The sequence below is a fragment of the Cucumis sativus genome, chromosome 6, assembly GCF_000004075.3.
Source record: "Cucumis sativus cultivar 9930 chromosome 6, Cucumber_9930_V3, whole genome shotgun sequence".
NCBI lineage: Eukaryota > Viridiplantae > Streptophyta > Magnoliopsida > Cucurbitales > Cucurbitaceae > Cucumis > Cucumis sativus.
Window position 1 is genome coordinate 22,796,347 of NC_026660.2, and position 16,246 is coordinate 22,812,592.

The following is a 16,246-nucleotide window of genomic DNA, read 5'->3' on the forward strand; positions in this document are numbered from 1 at the left end:
ATTAAGAAACATTAACCATTTATAGAAAAATTAAGAAAACATTAACCATTTATAGAAAAATGGATATGTAATAATATTTTTCCCTTAAGCGGTTTTTTTCTATAAAGTGTGTATACACTTTTTAATCCCTTTTTAGAAGCAGAAATCTAAAATAAAATGTTATGAAAGCATTAAACTATTATATTCTGGATCAATTACCTTAGTTTAATGAAAGCATTAAACTATTGTATTGTATATTAATTAACTTTCCTTTCATATTTTTCTCTCTCACCGGCCCCTGTCATTATTAGTCATGACAAACAAGAAAATCTAAATTTTGTAAAATATTTGTCACAAATCTCGCCCTTAAATTCAATCCAACAAGTGAGAAGAACTCCTTCCCATGCTATAAACAATCTTTTTTTTTTTTTTTTTTCTAATGGTAAAGGGAACGTATAGATCTGAAGTAATAAATTATAATGCTTTCAAAATATAGTAAAATATTAACTTGTTGTTTATAAGATTCTGTTATAAAGTATTTTATATATATATATATTCCCAAAGGCATTGGACCCTTTTCTTCTCTACGTAATGACCATCAGGGACGAAAATTACAATCACTCTCGTTTTCGATCACATATTATAAAAACATTGGTTACATATTTAGTTTGTAAGAAATAATAAATTAAATTAGTTCATACAATGCTGTATATTAGATGAATTATTATTGTGTTTTTCAGCTTTATTGTTTAATTTAAATTTGTATAGTGAAATGTGTGTTTGGCTTATATATATGTATTGGGATGGGGTAGTGGGGAATTTTTCCATCATATTGCTCACATGTTGTCTCGAAATATTATAAGTGTGGTTGAGATAATTGTTAAATATATATTGTGGTCCTAATTTTGAGATTTCAAATTTATCATAATGAAAGGAAAATTATTTTATTAAGCCATCGTCAATTTAATATTCGAATTATATAAAATTCAAATATTTCTTTTAACTATATAGATAAATTGGACCCAATCATAAATTTATTTTAATGGAGAAGGGGATTAGATTGCATAACAAAAGAATTATCTTTACATGGGTATGGTAGTTGCCACACCCTTAGTTTTGATACTCACGTTAGAAGAAGTTTAAAGTTTTAAATCAAACCAAACTGTAAGGAGAGAAAACTTACTTACCTTTCGCATAACATATTTATAGACTTTTTTTGATCTAATCCCTTTAGAATTACGTTTTTCAATATATCTTTGGAGAAAACTTTAAGTTTATTAGATCATTTAACGTGTGAGGAATCGATCGTGGATCAAATTGATATGGTTGTCAACCTCAACTTTTTGAAATGGACTTCGACCCATTTTAGTTGTTTTATTTGATAGTTTTATTATCCACAAAAATAATAAAAAAGAATTAAAACTTGATACATAATTTTCATGATTACAGGCGCTGTTATTGTATAAAACAATAAATATAAGATTTTTGAGATTTAGCTAGAGAATCAATGGATGAATGAGTTTTTAATAATACACCTGAACAACATTAATAATATTATTATATTTAAAATAAATCAAACGTGATATAATTTAATTATATATATATATGTTAGGGCGGGAGAGAAATTCATTAAAGAGTCGGATGTTGGGCTAAAAAACAAATGTTATAGGAAAGAATAATTAATTTAAAAGGCAAATTTTATTTGGTGGTTAATATAAAAAATTAAAGTGAAAAAAAATGTACATCTCCACTCCACCAACCTACGTCCACTAGCAATCCACTTGGATGCCACGCTGCATGATTTTTAGCCGCTAGATAGTGTTTAAAATATGTTGAATCTAATGGCCAAGATTGAATTTCAACTAATCTCCCTTGTGGGGGTCTTTCTGCCACTATCTCACCTACCACCATTTTGTTCCCTAATTTCTTTTTGGTAAATTTGGTGATAGCTCCAAGTTACACTTCCAAACCTTTAATAACACTAATCAAATCAATACCTACAATTTTAAATCTAAAAAGTGTTAATATTTGGATCCTCAAATTTATAATAATTACAAAATTTTTAAGTCCTTCACTATTGAAATTTTGAACTTAATGTTTTAATTTTGTTGTAATTTGATACTTACCATATTATTCTTTTAACAAAGAGTTACAAAACTAGGAATGTTCCTTTTTTATCTTAGATTTTGAAACTTGTTATAAAAATATGAATAAAAAATTGTTTTGAATTTTGTATTCTAGAGTTTATTTTACGTTAGTTATGATAATTTTAAATACCTAAATTTAGAGTAGAAAAAAAACGTTTTCTTCAGGAATTCATTTTTTATAAAATCATTTAAAATGTGTTTTAAAAACTATTTTGATTGGTTATCATTTTTTTAATTTAAAAAAATTACTTATTTCAAACACATTCTTTAACCCATCTTAAATTTACGTTAATTGTTTGCAGTTGATTTTTTTAAAAAAAGAATTTTTCATATATGTTGGCATTTTAACTCTGAATTTTGAAGTGAATTAAAAGTGTAGACATTAAAAATGAATAAGGTAAAAGTATCCAGTCCAAAATAACATTTTAAGCTATAAAATTTGTAAAATGATTTCTTTTGTTACCTAAAATAATAAAGAGACAATTAATACATAAAGTTTAAATATGTATATGTGACATCATTTATAATAACATTTGTATACTACCTTACTGAACATGACATGTTATATAAATTGTACTACAATTATGTAATTGAGTTTTAAAAACAACAATATGATTCATATAAATTTCATATAGTAAAAGTGTAAAAAGTAGCTACATCAACAATTTTAACAATATTTTTATAAATAGATGGTAACAACTATGATAGTCTTCTATATAGTTGTAAATAATAGTGTGCACCACCAATAACTTTTACACATTAGCTATCACACCTATGTTTGTACTCTATCATCTTAAAAAAGAAAAATTAAACAATTGAGGGTAGTTTTGGAATTTTCTTTGTTTAACTGTTAATTTTTAAAGAGATTTTAATATCACCCACACTTTTGTTTCAATAATACATTTCTAACTTTTATGTTGTTTGAACTAGTAAATTTCATATTAAAATCATATCAACATGAGCCAAAAAATAATGATATCCAATTAAATCAATTAAGGATATTCTATTTGAACCCACCAGATTTAAACCATCAATTTTTTGGAAATATGATAATGGATATTTGTGACAAATTAAATATTTACTTAACACTAAAATAAGAATGGTACAAATGCATAGTTTGACTCGTGAGAGTATCTCTTCGCATTCCATTTTCTTAGTAGCCGTTGTCTTATTTCAAGAGAACGGTTGTTCTTCTACCAAGTGGCTTTTTAATAATTATTAGGTAATTATATATTTTTCTTTCCCTTTCTAAACAGAACTAAAATAAAAAAATAAAAAAAAAGTCACAATCAATAATCCATTTTGGACAAAGGATGAAGTAGGGTAAAACAACTCTTAGGACCATGTATCCTTCAAATATATTTGTCACGTTCTACTAGTTAGGGGAATGAACCTTTCGAAATATTTCAACAATAGTATAAAATTGTCCACTTTGTTGACATGAGTTTGCTTTTGGTGTTTTTTTCAAAATGCCTCGTATCAATGAATATAATAGTATTCACTTAATACTTATGATTATCTCTAAACTAATCTAGTTGAAACTTTGGTTGTATTCTCAAGAACAACGAGGTTGCACCCAATCTAATGTCCTATTTTCTTTAATTTTTGCGTATTAATGTTTAATAAAAAAAACGTCTAGACAGCGATCCTCAAGAACAGCGATTACTTTTGTTTACATCAACTATAAATAATAAAAAGCCTAACTCTCGAATTAATTCAATCCGTATTGAATTTTTTTAAAAAAAATCTCAAAACTTATTAATTTTGTTTATAATTAAATAAGTGGGAGGGTAGATTTGTAAATTTGGCAATAAAACAACATTCTAAAATATAGTGCAAAATCGAGTGGGTAGGGGCAAGATCGTAATTTAACAAACGTTATTTTCTATTTAAGCTTCTCCGACGTCCATCGGTAACTCAGGAAATCCAAATCTGAATTTAAAGATTTCATTTCCTCCATCAAACAAAACTCCCTTCTTCTTCTTCATCTTCTTTTCTATATCTTTTACAATAATATTTTCTGATGGCGGAACTCGGTCACCAAAATGGCGTCGAGTTTTGCATCGGCGGCCGTAATAACATCAATAACGATCCGTTGAATTGGGGAGCGGCAGCGGAGTCGTTGAAGGGAAGCCATTTGGAAGAAGTGAAGAGGATGGTAGAGGAGTACCGGCGGCCGGTGGTGAAACTTGGAGGAGAGACTCTGACGATATCTCAGGTGGCTGCGATCGCCTCCAGGGATTCCGGCGTGGTGGTGGAGCTGTCGGAGTCGGCGAGAGGCGGGGTTGAGGCGAGCAGTAAGTGGGTGATGGACAGCATGAATCAAGGAACGGATAGCTACGGCGTCACGACCGGCTTTGGTGCCACCTCCCATCGCCGGACTAAAGAGGGCGGCGCTCTGCAGAGGGAGCTCATACGGTAAATATTCATTTTCAGCGTTGTTTTGAATTTTTACTGCCAAGTGAGTTCTGACGTATTATAGACTATTTGGATGTGTTCTAAAAGAACATATATTATAATCTATAATAAATTTATAATATATTATCATAAAATTATAATGTATTTTTATATATAGTATTATAATTATTACCATAGTCACCTCAAAGCCATTATCAGACGAGTTGAAGTATCAATGTCTTATATAAGTTTTTAGGATGTGAGGGTTAACTTTAGGTTAAGTTTAATTTGAAAAAAGAATTAAAAAGAATTTAGTTTCTCTAGGTCGGGCAGATTAAAATTAATCTAATCTTAATTTTACTCTAGAGATTATTTAAGCGCAATTATTGTGTTAAAATAAGTAAATTTTTTAATAGATAAAATGTCGCTATATGAGATTTTTAGATAATAATTTTGCATACATGTTTTATTTAAGATAGAAATTCCAACGTCATGTTATATTCATTATTTATGGAAAGCTATGAGTTTAAGATATGTTGTGAAAAAAAATGTTGATCGAATATTAATTTTAAAAAAATATTTTTGGTGGAAAAGGGGAAATATTTGAGATAGGTGCATTCTAATATTAGAAAGATACAATCTTTAATGTCATCTTTGAAAGCTAAAATTGTAGCTCGTTTTGAAATAGGATAAAAAAAAAAAGAATCATTTTAAAAAATGGCAAAATATTGAAACTAATTGCAAATTCATCCAACTCCAATAATTTATTATATTTTGTGAATAGTTTTATTTTTGTACTATCCATAACATTTTCTTGTAAAAAGTATATTAAAACTACATGTTTTTTTTATTAATAAATTTGAGATATTAAATTAAACGTTAGTCACATTTTTATTGCTTTTTTTGTTATGTAGATTTTTGAATGCGGGAGTATTTGGAAATGGCACTGAATCGAGTCACACTTTACCTCATTTAGCAACAAGAGCAGCCATGTTAGTTAGGATCAACACCCTCCTTCAAGGCTACTCGGGTATTAGGTTTGAAATCTTGGAAGCTATAACCAAACTTCTCAACCACAACGTCACTCCATGTTTGCCTCTTAGAGGAACGATTACTGCTTCTGGAGATCTTGTTCCTCTTTCTTACATTGCTGGGTTGCTTACTGGTCGATCAAATTCGAAAGCTATTGGTCCAAATGGAGAAAGTCTTGATGCAAAGGAGGCTTTCAAACAAGCTAGTATTCCCTCTGGGTTCTTTGAGTTGCAACCTAAAGAAGGATTGGCTCTTGTCAATGGAACTGCTGTTGGTTCAGGGTTAGCCTCTATTGTGTTATTTGAGGCAAACATTTTGGCAGTTTTAGCTGAAATTATGTCTGCTATTTTTGCTGAGGTCATGCAAGGTAAGCCTGAATTTACCGATCATTTAACTCATAAATTGAAGCATCATCCTGGTCAGATTGAGGCAGCTGCAATCATGGAACACATTTTAGATGGAAGTTCTTACATGAAAACGGCTAAGAAGTTGCATGAAATGGATCCTCTCCAAAAGCCCAAACAAGATCGCTACGCCCTTAGAACTTCACCCCAATGGTTGGGTCCGTTGATTGAAGTTATTCGATTCTCTACAAAATCTATTGAGAGGGAGATTAATTCAGTCAACGACAATCCTTTGATTGATGTTTCAAGGAACAAGGCTTTACACGGAGGTAACTTCCAAGGAACACCAATTGGAGTCTCGATGGATAACACTCGCTTGGCCATTGCTTCAATTGGTAAGCTCATCTTTGCTCAATTTTCTGAGCTTGTTAATGATTTTTACAACAATGGCTTGCCTTCAAATCTCTCTGCAAGTAGAAACCCAAGCTTAGATTATGGACTCAAAGGTACCGAAATTGCTATGGCTTCTTATTGCTCCGAGCTTCAATATTTGGCAAATCCGGTAACAAGTCATGTCCAAAGTGCTGAGCAACACAATCAAGATGTTAACTCTCTTGGTTTAATCTCCTCGAGAAAAACAGAAGAAGCAATTGACATTTTGAAACTCATGTCTTCAACATTTTTAGTAGCACTTTGTCAAGCAATTGACTTGAGACATTTGGAAGAAAATCTAAAGAGCACAGTAAAGAACACAGTAAGCCAAGTGGCCAAGAAGATCCTTACCACTGGTGCTAATGGAGCTCTTCACCCGTCTAGATTTTGTGAGAAGGATTTACTCAAGGTTGTTGATAGAGAATACATATTTGCTTACATCGATGACCCATGCAGTGCCACTTATCCATTAATGCAAAAGTTAAGACAAGTTCTTGTGGAGCATGCACTTTCAAATGGAGAAGATGAGAAGAACGCCAACAGTTCAATCTTTCAAAAGATTCATGTTTTCGAAGAGGAACTAAAAGTTGTTTTACCTAAGGAGGTAGAAAGTGCAAGGTTTGCTTATGAAAATGGGAACTCTACGGTTCAAAATCAAATTAAGAAATGTAGATCATATCCACTCTACAAGTTCATAAGAAAAGAGTTAGGAACTGAGTTGCTTACAGGAGAAAAGGCAAAATCTCCCGGAGAAGTGTGCGAAAAAGTGTTCATAGCTTTATGTCAAGGAAAGATGATCGATCCGATCTTAGAGTGTTTAAAGGAATGGAATGGTGCTCCAATTCCTATTTGCTAATGTGACTATTAAGACCATGAAAGTTGAAAACGAAAGAGTGTTTTGTTATGTTTGTTATTCGTTTTTTCTTCATGTAATATGAATTAGTTTTTATATTTATGTTTCTTTCTACAATGAAATAGTATATATTTCAAACCTTCTCTATTTTAAATGTTGTTTTGTGGTTTGAACCTATGATTTTAATATCTTTTTATACCATATGTGATATATATAAAATAGGGAGGGATAATTAATTGAGGATACCACTTGGTGTTATTAAGACATTAATTACCATTTAAATGATTAATGATTTTTTTAATCTTCTACCCTATAATCCTTGAACTAAAATTCTATTTGAGAAAATTAAAAATAATCTATCTTTGTCGACCACACACCAATATTTAACTCAATCCTAATATTTCTATTTAGAACCTAAACTCATTTTGTAATATTTATATTTAGGTTGGGTTCGTGAATACCTTCTCGATCCAATTTGTTATATTTTAAAATAATTATTTTTATAAATAGAAAAAATAATTATTTTATTTATGCATTTAAAAATTTGAAAATAAAATAAAAAAGAAGAAATTAATTTTGTTAATTACCAAATAAGAATACAGTAATGAAAGTATTTCTTAAATAACAAGAAACATGTAGAAACAATTTTTAAATGCTTAAAAAAATTACAAAACCCACTTGTTGATGATTTGAAAATAAAAATTAAACCAAGGATAGAATAAAAATATAGGGAAAATCAGTCGGTTTTGATGAATACGTGTGTTTGATTTTTTAGTTTTAATTTTTTCTTAAAAAAACTATATTTTTAATTTATAAGTTTCGAACAATATGTAATTTTGGTTTTGAGTTTTAAAAATGAATATTTTTTGTCACTAAGTTTATCAACAATAGACTCATTTGGTCTTCAATTTTTCAAAACGTACATTTTTAATCTCAAAGTTTATAAGAATAGACTCATTTGACCTCCAAATTTTAAAAATGTAACTTTTAAGTTTTTGAATTTTTAAAGATAGGTTTAAAAGATTCCTCGAATAACTTTATTGTTATATTTTAAATAATTATAGAAAAAAATAATCATGTCATCTTCAAAACTATTTTTTATTTGAAATATCATATAATTATTTTTAAAAATATCAAACATCAAATATTCTTACAAACTTAGAAACTCTTTTTTCATTTCCTATTCAATCCTCCAATATCCTTTATGAAAAGGCCAACTCGAACATACTTTAATTAATTCCAACACGTATTCTTAACAAAAAGAAAAAAGAAATCAAAACTTTATAAACAAAAAAACAAAAAATCCTTTTGACTCTGAAATTAAACCAAAAAAAAAAAAAAGAAAGGAAAGAAAAGTAGTTGAGAATATTAATATAGAAAAAGACTTTTGTGGTTTGGGAAAATGGGTGGGAAGGAGTAGGTAAAAATGTTTAGACTTCGTCCCACATAGGAAAAGCGAGATCATAAAGGCCCATTGCTTACACTCGGATGCTTGGGGAATCATAAAGGCCAATGCTTAGATTGGTGACCTCCATTGCACTACGAGGGAGAGTGTCCGTATAAGGTCTGCCCAAGGTGGTGGTAGAGGGTACCTCATAGCTTGTAGTGGGGGCCTACGTTCGCGTGATCCGTAATAAATTTTAACTTATATGAAGTTAGCCAAACACAATATTTGGTTTTAAAGTTGGCAAGTGCATGGTATTTTTATTTTTATAAAGAATATGATACTAATATTTAAGTAGGTAGTGTTTTTAGTTTGATCGTTTGATTTTTTATATTACAAAGAAAAGTTGATATTAAATAATCTATTCATATGTTAGAAGAAGCCTGTTGATCTAAATCAACAAAAAGAAAAAAGGAAAGAAAGAGAAACAAACAATTTTAGGCGTAATAATTAATTAAATTAAACTCACTTTCATAGAATATTATCTTTATCTTCCAATGGATAAAATGAATGAAAGGAAGAATTCAATAGATGGTGAAGCTTATTTATATGCACAAATATGCAATAACAACTCACTTATTCACACATCTCATTTTGCTTAAAATAGATATCAATAAAACTTGACTTTACCACTTATGGAACTACATTTCCCTACTAGGAATGTGTCACAACTCAAATTACATAACACTTTTTCCTAAAAGTATTGTTATTTGGTTTCATTTTTCACTAAATATACATTTTCAAACAATTTTTTATTTCTATATATTTTTTTTTGTTAGTTATGTGTTTTACCAATTGCTAATGGGAACATTGTTATAACGTCCGTCATGTATTTTTGTTTGAGATAACCACGAGAATGACAAAATATTGGATAACAAATTGAAAAAAGTAAATCCTCACAATATTAAGATTAATGGCAAAACTGTCGGCTATAGACCTTTTTTATTTTTTTAAAATTAACTATAGGATATAGATAAAGTTTCTTTTCTAACAATTAACATATCATAAGTTTACGGATACAGTGTATTTTCAAAAACATTTAGTTTTGAAAAATCTTAACTAAATATTTATTTTCGGGCTGGATAAGACTGCACCAACATCTCCTATATTTATGCTTGCAATTTATACTAGATTTTTAGATTTCAAATCAATTGATTAAAAATTTATTTGTATAATTCATAATATATATCCACTAATAACTATTTGAATTCAAATTTTTTTGCTACCCCTAGAATGATGACTAATATAATTTCATCATTCCTCGTTTCATAAAGTTCCACGTAACATTTATTATATAATACATACATATTTGTTCTATTTCAAATAAGAATTTAAATTTAGATTTTATAACAATTTTGAATTTTTTTAGACGATTGTATTTCTAAATAAATGACAAACATAAATTCAAAATTTAAGGACTATTTATTTGCTTTAAAAATTTATAAAAAAATATATAGTTAATAATAATTTGAATTTAAAAATTAGTCGTGTTAAGATTATTCACTTATTTTATTAAAAATTTTACCATCCCCTAAAATCCTGCTATTTTGTTGATATCGTGAAATAATGGAAAACATAAATTCAACATTTTCAAATTATTTATATTTCAAAATATTTATATAAAAATTGAATTTAAATACCTCATAAATATATATGTATTGTTAATAACCATTTGAAATTTGAAATTGGAATGATCAGCTTTAGTATTTTTTCATAACAACCATTTAGTTTGATATATATAGGAAAACATTTCTCAATTTGTTTTTACAATTTCCAAATATATTTATTTATTAACAAAAAAAATTAACAAGTTCAATTTAATCCGAAATATTTTAAAATTTGTATAAAACAATCCAAAATAACTAAATTTAAAATAATAATTTCATTGTTTTGAGACTAACGGTTAATGTATTTTGATATAAAATATATCTTAGAGATTTTTCAATTTACTCAAAATAATAATTTTGTTAATTTGAAATTCAATTAAAGTAATCGGTAAACAAATCAACCATGGGAATTCTTCCAAATTTAAAACAATAATTTGTTTATTTTTAGATTCAACCAATTAATGTTATTTTCATATAAAATTTATCATTCTCCACTTTTGAAAAATAATAATTTTTTAAAAAATTTTAAAATTCAATTAAAGTTATTTTGAAATAAAATCTAGAGATTCTTCAAAATGAAAACTAATAATTTGGTTATTTTGAAATTAGTAAGATTGAATAAAGTCATTAAAATGTTAAACCAATTAGTTGAGTAGATATAAGGAATAAGTCATATTGATATGAGTTGCTCTATCAGTCGAAAATAATTAAAAACGTGTAAATGCATAATATAAATTAATAACAGTTATTTTATAAATTATTATGTATGTGTAAAAAATGTCATTTGCTAAAAATCAAAAGAAAGAACGGTTTTGCCATTTTCCAAAATGACCCATAAAAATGTTGCTGTATCCCTTATTATTCTGTAGTTGAGATAAAATGGTAAATTTTAACCAAATATATATATAATCAAATTTTAAATATTTAGACATTTATTTATTCATTTGTTTATATTTAAAAATGTTACTTTAGTTCAAACTATTAGAAAAAAGAAGATTTAAATGACAATTTTAGGCCATAAATTTTTTATTTTGTAGTTTATAAATTACTGAACTATAAAATGTTTAATAGGCCTCCAAAATCTATGTCAGACTCGTTATTTTTTTTTTCAAAATTAATTAGTCTATTAACTTTAAAATTAAATTTATGTAAATATTTAAACTTTGAGTGTTTTGTGTTTAATTAATCCATAAATTTTTTAAAATATACCGATAGCTACTTATTCCTCTATTAAACATAAAAAATCGACAATTGCTTTAAATGACAAATATTTGTAGAAAAAACGGTTTACAACACTTTTTCATGTATATTATAAATTTAGCAAATATGACGGTAATGAAAGGATAATAAAAAAAATAATATAACAATATTTTAAATTTGCTATTTGTGCGTTTTCAAGTGAAACTCTATTTTCGTAAATTTATTTTTTCTACTTTTACAAACTCTTTAAAATTCACAATTAAAAGATGATTTGATTAGTTCAAAGTACAAATGAACAAAAATTTAAAAAGTTAAATTATTGGTTATTCCTAATTTTTTTAAAAATTTAATTCATCAAAATAGTAATTCATATAATCTGTTTTTTAACGGAAAGTTTACAAAAAAAAAAAAAAAAAAAATTTATGATAATATAGTCCATGTCACTTACATTTTCAAAATTACAAAAATAACAAAGTTAAAAGCAGATTACCGTCATATTTGTCAAATTTCAATATGCAAAACAAGAGTGTTATGAGTTATTTTTTTTCTAAATTTATTTTATCATCTAATACCATTTTTCTTTTTTAATTATCACGGTGCAATACTAGAATTGAGTCAATGTGAAAAGGTTAGTTGAATGATAATCTTTTTTGACGACTTTGTTAGTTAACTAAGGATGTATTCATATTTTGAGTTTAAAAATTTGAAACAGATTTATATAAAAGAATAAACTCAATTATTTTGATAAATTAAAATATGTATTATATAATAGTAATAATCAACTATAAGAATTATAAACATATCTTAAAATTTTGTTTAAATTCTAATTCAATTTCTAAACGCTACGACACAACATATACAACTTTTTTTTTTTTTTTTTTTTGAGATTTCTCCCAAATTCGTGAACTAAAGAAAGAGTAATTACTTAGAAAAATAAAGAAAGAAAACATAATGGTCTTTTGCTTTACTTCTACTACCAACCCTCCAAGGGAAAAAAGAACTCCACCAACCATTAAATTCATCTCACCAACTCCCTCCCTCTCTAAATTATTGCAAATTGACCCCAAAAAAGGAAAAAAAAAAAAAAGGAAAAATAGAAAAAGAAAAGAAAAGAAAAAAAGCCTTAAATTATTCTCACCAACTCCCTTTCTCTTTCACAATTTCCAAATCCTTTTTGGAGGCGCAAGTTGATGAGCTTTTTAGGTCAAATATTATTCACTCAAAATTAGAAGAGTTGATAATGTTTAATAATATTTGGTAATTACTTGATATCACGTACCACTTCCAAATAAATTAAAATTTAATTTGGGTTGAATTCAACTATGACATGCATCTTTATATTTTCTCATTCAAACTTTTACACAATACCAAACAAAATTTAAACGAAGTATTTTTCTATTTATATATTTGAAGTAACGTTTTCAAAACTATATTTATAAATGTGATCTACGAACATAATTAAACTAATACAAAACTATTATTGTTTTAGAAATTTATATTTAAAAAAAAGCCTCATGTGATTCTTATTTGTTTTTTCTAATTTCTTTCTACATTAAATATATATATATAACCATTGAAAAACAGGGAAAAAATATACAAGTTTTTAACATATTCTTCCTTTTCTTTTTTGTATTTTTACACTTTTTACATTTTACAATATTTAGTTAGAAAAAAATTAATGTATGTCTTGATGGTATATAAATTAAAAATTTGAACTAATAATTATATATATATCAATTGAAAATGTTAAAGTTTTATGCAAAGTCAAGTAATAAGTACTAAAAAAAGATTCAGAAGAGAAAAGAGCTATAGAAAAAACCTCTACTACGTAAAGGAGTCAAGGCATTTCACTCTATCCTTCAATCTAAATTTAAAAATAAACATTTTTTAAGAAATCTAAATGAATTGAATTTAAAAGGTTTTAAGATTTTAATTAATATCATGATATGATTTAAGGCTTTTTTTTAATGGGTTAATTAAACCTACAACAATTAAAGAATGTATGTATGAATTTAGTAATATATATTTTCTCCTTTGATCTTATTTTATAATTTCATACTTTTACCTAAAAAAAGTCATCAAATTTGACGTTTGAAAATGAGAGAAAAAGTTAGGTAATGTTGATGATTTCAAATATAATTTATTTATAAGATTATTGTTTTTAATATTATTTCCAACTACCACACCCGGCCTCTTCCACCACGCTCCTTACTTACCACACACAAACCCCAAACCCCACCATTTTTTCTTCTTTCGCTCTCTCCATTAACAATCTTTCTATTTAAACCCTTCTCTTCTTAATCCTCTTTCTCACAGAAACCAAGAGATACATCAATATCTCATCATCTTCTCAAAACACTCTTCATTCTTTTTATTCTTTTGTTCATATATATCCTTAACATATGGCACCCATTGATCAGACAAATGACGACAGCAGCTTTTGCACCAATACTACTCATCCAGACCCACTCAATTGGGGTTTGGCTGCTGATTCCCTCAAGGGAAGCCATCTTGATGAGGTGAAGCGCATGGTCCAGGAGTATCGAAGGCCTCTTGTCAAGCTTGGTGGTGAAACTCTTACCATTTCTCAGGTGGCTGCTATTGCTACTCGGGATACTGATGTTATTGTTGAGCTTTCTGAATCTGCTAGAGCTGGTGTTAAGGCTAGCAGTGATTGGGTTATGGAGAGTATGAATAAAGGGACCGATAGTTATGGTGTTACTACTGGATTTGGTGCTACTTCTCATAGAAGAACCAAACAAGGTGGTGCTCTTCAAAAGGAGTTGATTAGATTTTTGAATGCTGGGATTTTTGGAAGTGGAGCTGAGTCTGATCATACTTTGCCTCATTCTGCTACGAGAGCGGCCATGTTGGTGAGAATCAACACTCTACTTCAGGGCTACTCGGGTATTAGATTTGAGATTTTGGAAGCCATTACCAAACTCTTGAATAATAATATTACTCCTTGCTTGCCTCTTCGTGGAACCATTACTGCTTCTGGAGATCTTGTTCCTCTTTCTTACATTGCTGGATTGCTTACTGGTCGTCCAAATTCTAAAGCTATTGGTCCAAATGGAGAAAGTCTTGATGCAAAGGAAGCTTTCCAACAAGCTGGTATTCCATCTGGGTTTTTTGAGTTGCAGCCAAAGGAAGGGTTGGCACTTGTTAATGGCACTGCCGTTGGTTCTGGGTTGGCTTCTATCGTTCTCTTTGAGGCAAATATTTTGGCTGTTTTGTCTGAGATTTTGTCTGCCATCTTTGCTGAAGTTATGCAAGGCAAGCCAGAATTTACTGATCATTTGACCCATAAGTTGAAGCATCATCCAGGGCAGATTGAAGCAGCTGCAATCATGGAACACATTTTGGATGGAAGTTCTTACATGAAAACAGCTAAGAAGTTGCATGAAATGGATCCTCTTCAAAAGCCCAAACAAGATCGCTATGCCCTTAGAACTTCACCCCAATGGTTGGGTCCATTGATTGAAGTTATTCGATTCTCTACAAAGTCTATTGAGAGGGAGATTAATTCAGTCAATGACAACCCTTTGATTGATGTTTCAAGGAATAAGGCTTTGCATGGAGGCAACTTCCAAGGAACCCCAATAGGAGTCTCCATGGACAACACTCGTCTGGCTATTGCTTCAATTGGAAAGCTTCTTTTTGCTCAATTTTCAGAACTTGTCAATGATTTCTATAATAATGGGCTACCCTCAAATCTCTCTGCAAGCAGAAACCCAAGTTTGGATTATGGATTCAAAGGTGCTGAGATTGCCATGGCTTCATATTGCTCTGAGCTTCAATACTTAGCAAATCCCGTTACTAGTCATGTCCAAAGTGCCGAGCAACATAATCAAGATGTCAACTCTCTTGGTTTAATCTCATCAAGGAAAACAGCTGAGGCCGTTGACATTCTAAAGCTCATGTCGTCCACATTTTTGGTTGCTCTTTGCCAAGCAATTGACTTGAGACATTTGGAAGAAAATTTGAAGAATGTAGTGAAGAGCACGGTAAGTCAAGTGGCCAAGAAAGTTCTCACCACAGGTGTTAACGGTGCACTTCACCCATCAAGATTTTGTGAAAAAGATTTACTGAAAGTGGTTGACAGAGAATACACCTTTGCCTATGTCGATGATGCATGCAGTGCCACTTATCCATTGATGCAAAAGCTAAGACAAGTTCTTGTTGAACATGCTTTGGAAAATGGTGAAGATGAAAAGAATACAAACACTTCCATTTTTCAAAAGATTGGAGCTTTCGAGGAGGAATTGAAAGCCATCTTACCAAAAGAAGTAGAAAATGCAAGATTGTCCTATGAAAATGGAACGTCCACCATTGAAAACCAAATTAAAGAATGTAGATCTTATCCATTGTACAAGTTCGTGAGGGAGGAGTTGAGAACTGGATTGTTGACCGGAGAAAAGGTGATATCTCCAGGAGAAGAGTGTGAAAAGGTATTCACAGCTCTTTGTCAAGGAAAAATGATCGATCCAATTTTAGAGTGTTTGAAGGAGTGGAATGGTGCTCCAATCCCCATCTGCTAGTTATGTTACTGCCAAACCGAAGGATCCAACAGTGATCGTGATGATAAAGAAAAAAGCCATTGGCCTTAAATATTTTGTTCTGTTTTTCATTTTTCAGTTTTAAATATACATCCATGTGTAATATTTGGGAAAATTTTCCCTAAATTAATATTTAACGTAAATTTCTTATATTTGTTTTTGTACTAAACAAAAGTTAAATTCTCTCTCTTTTTTTTAACGATAATCTTTATGTAGACTACTTTTGCATTTTATATTTTCTATATACACTTT

The 16,246-nt window shown here is 29.0% G+C and overlaps 2 protein-coding genes across 2 annotated transcripts; both read left to right on the plus strand.

Moving 5' to 3' along the window:
• Positions 1-4,033: 4,033 nt before the first annotated feature.
• LOC101217907 (phenylalanine ammonia-lyase 1) lies at positions 4,034-7,338 on the plus strand. The gene is made up of 2 exons (XM_004143207.3): positions 4,034-4,544; positions 5,438-7,338. Exons 1-2 carry the CDS (start codon positions 4,150-4,152, stop codon positions 7,185-7,187), a joined length of 2,145 nt encoding a protein of 714 aa, XP_004143255.1. The 5' UTR covers positions 4,034-4,149; the 3' UTR covers positions 7,188-7,338.
• Positions 7,339-13,656: 6,318 nt separating this feature from the next.
• Positions 13,657-16,146, plus strand: LOC101218144 (phenylalanine ammonia-lyase). Its single transcript, XM_031887954.1, has one exon. The coding sequence runs from the start codon at positions 13,838-13,840 to the stop codon at positions 15,974-15,976; it is 2,139 nt and encodes a 712-aa protein (XP_031743814.1). The 5' UTR covers positions 13,657-13,837; the 3' UTR covers positions 15,977-16,146.
• The last annotated feature ends 100 nt before the right edge of the window (positions 16,147-16,246 follow it).

Excerpts from the sequence above, each read along its gene's own strand:
- LOC101218144 (XM_031887954.1), top strand. The coding sequence starts at position 13,838 with ATGGCACCCATTGATCAGACAAATGACGACAGCAGCTTTTGCACCAAT.
- LOC101217907 (XM_004143207.3), top strand. The coding sequence starts at position 4,150 with ATGGCGGAACTCGGTCACCAAAATGGCGTCGAGTTTTGCATCGGCGGC. Across the intron at positions 4,545-5,437 it reads CTGCAGAGGGAGCTCATACG|ATTTTTGAATGCGGGAGTAT; the intron begins GTAAATATTCAT and ends TTTGTTATGTAG.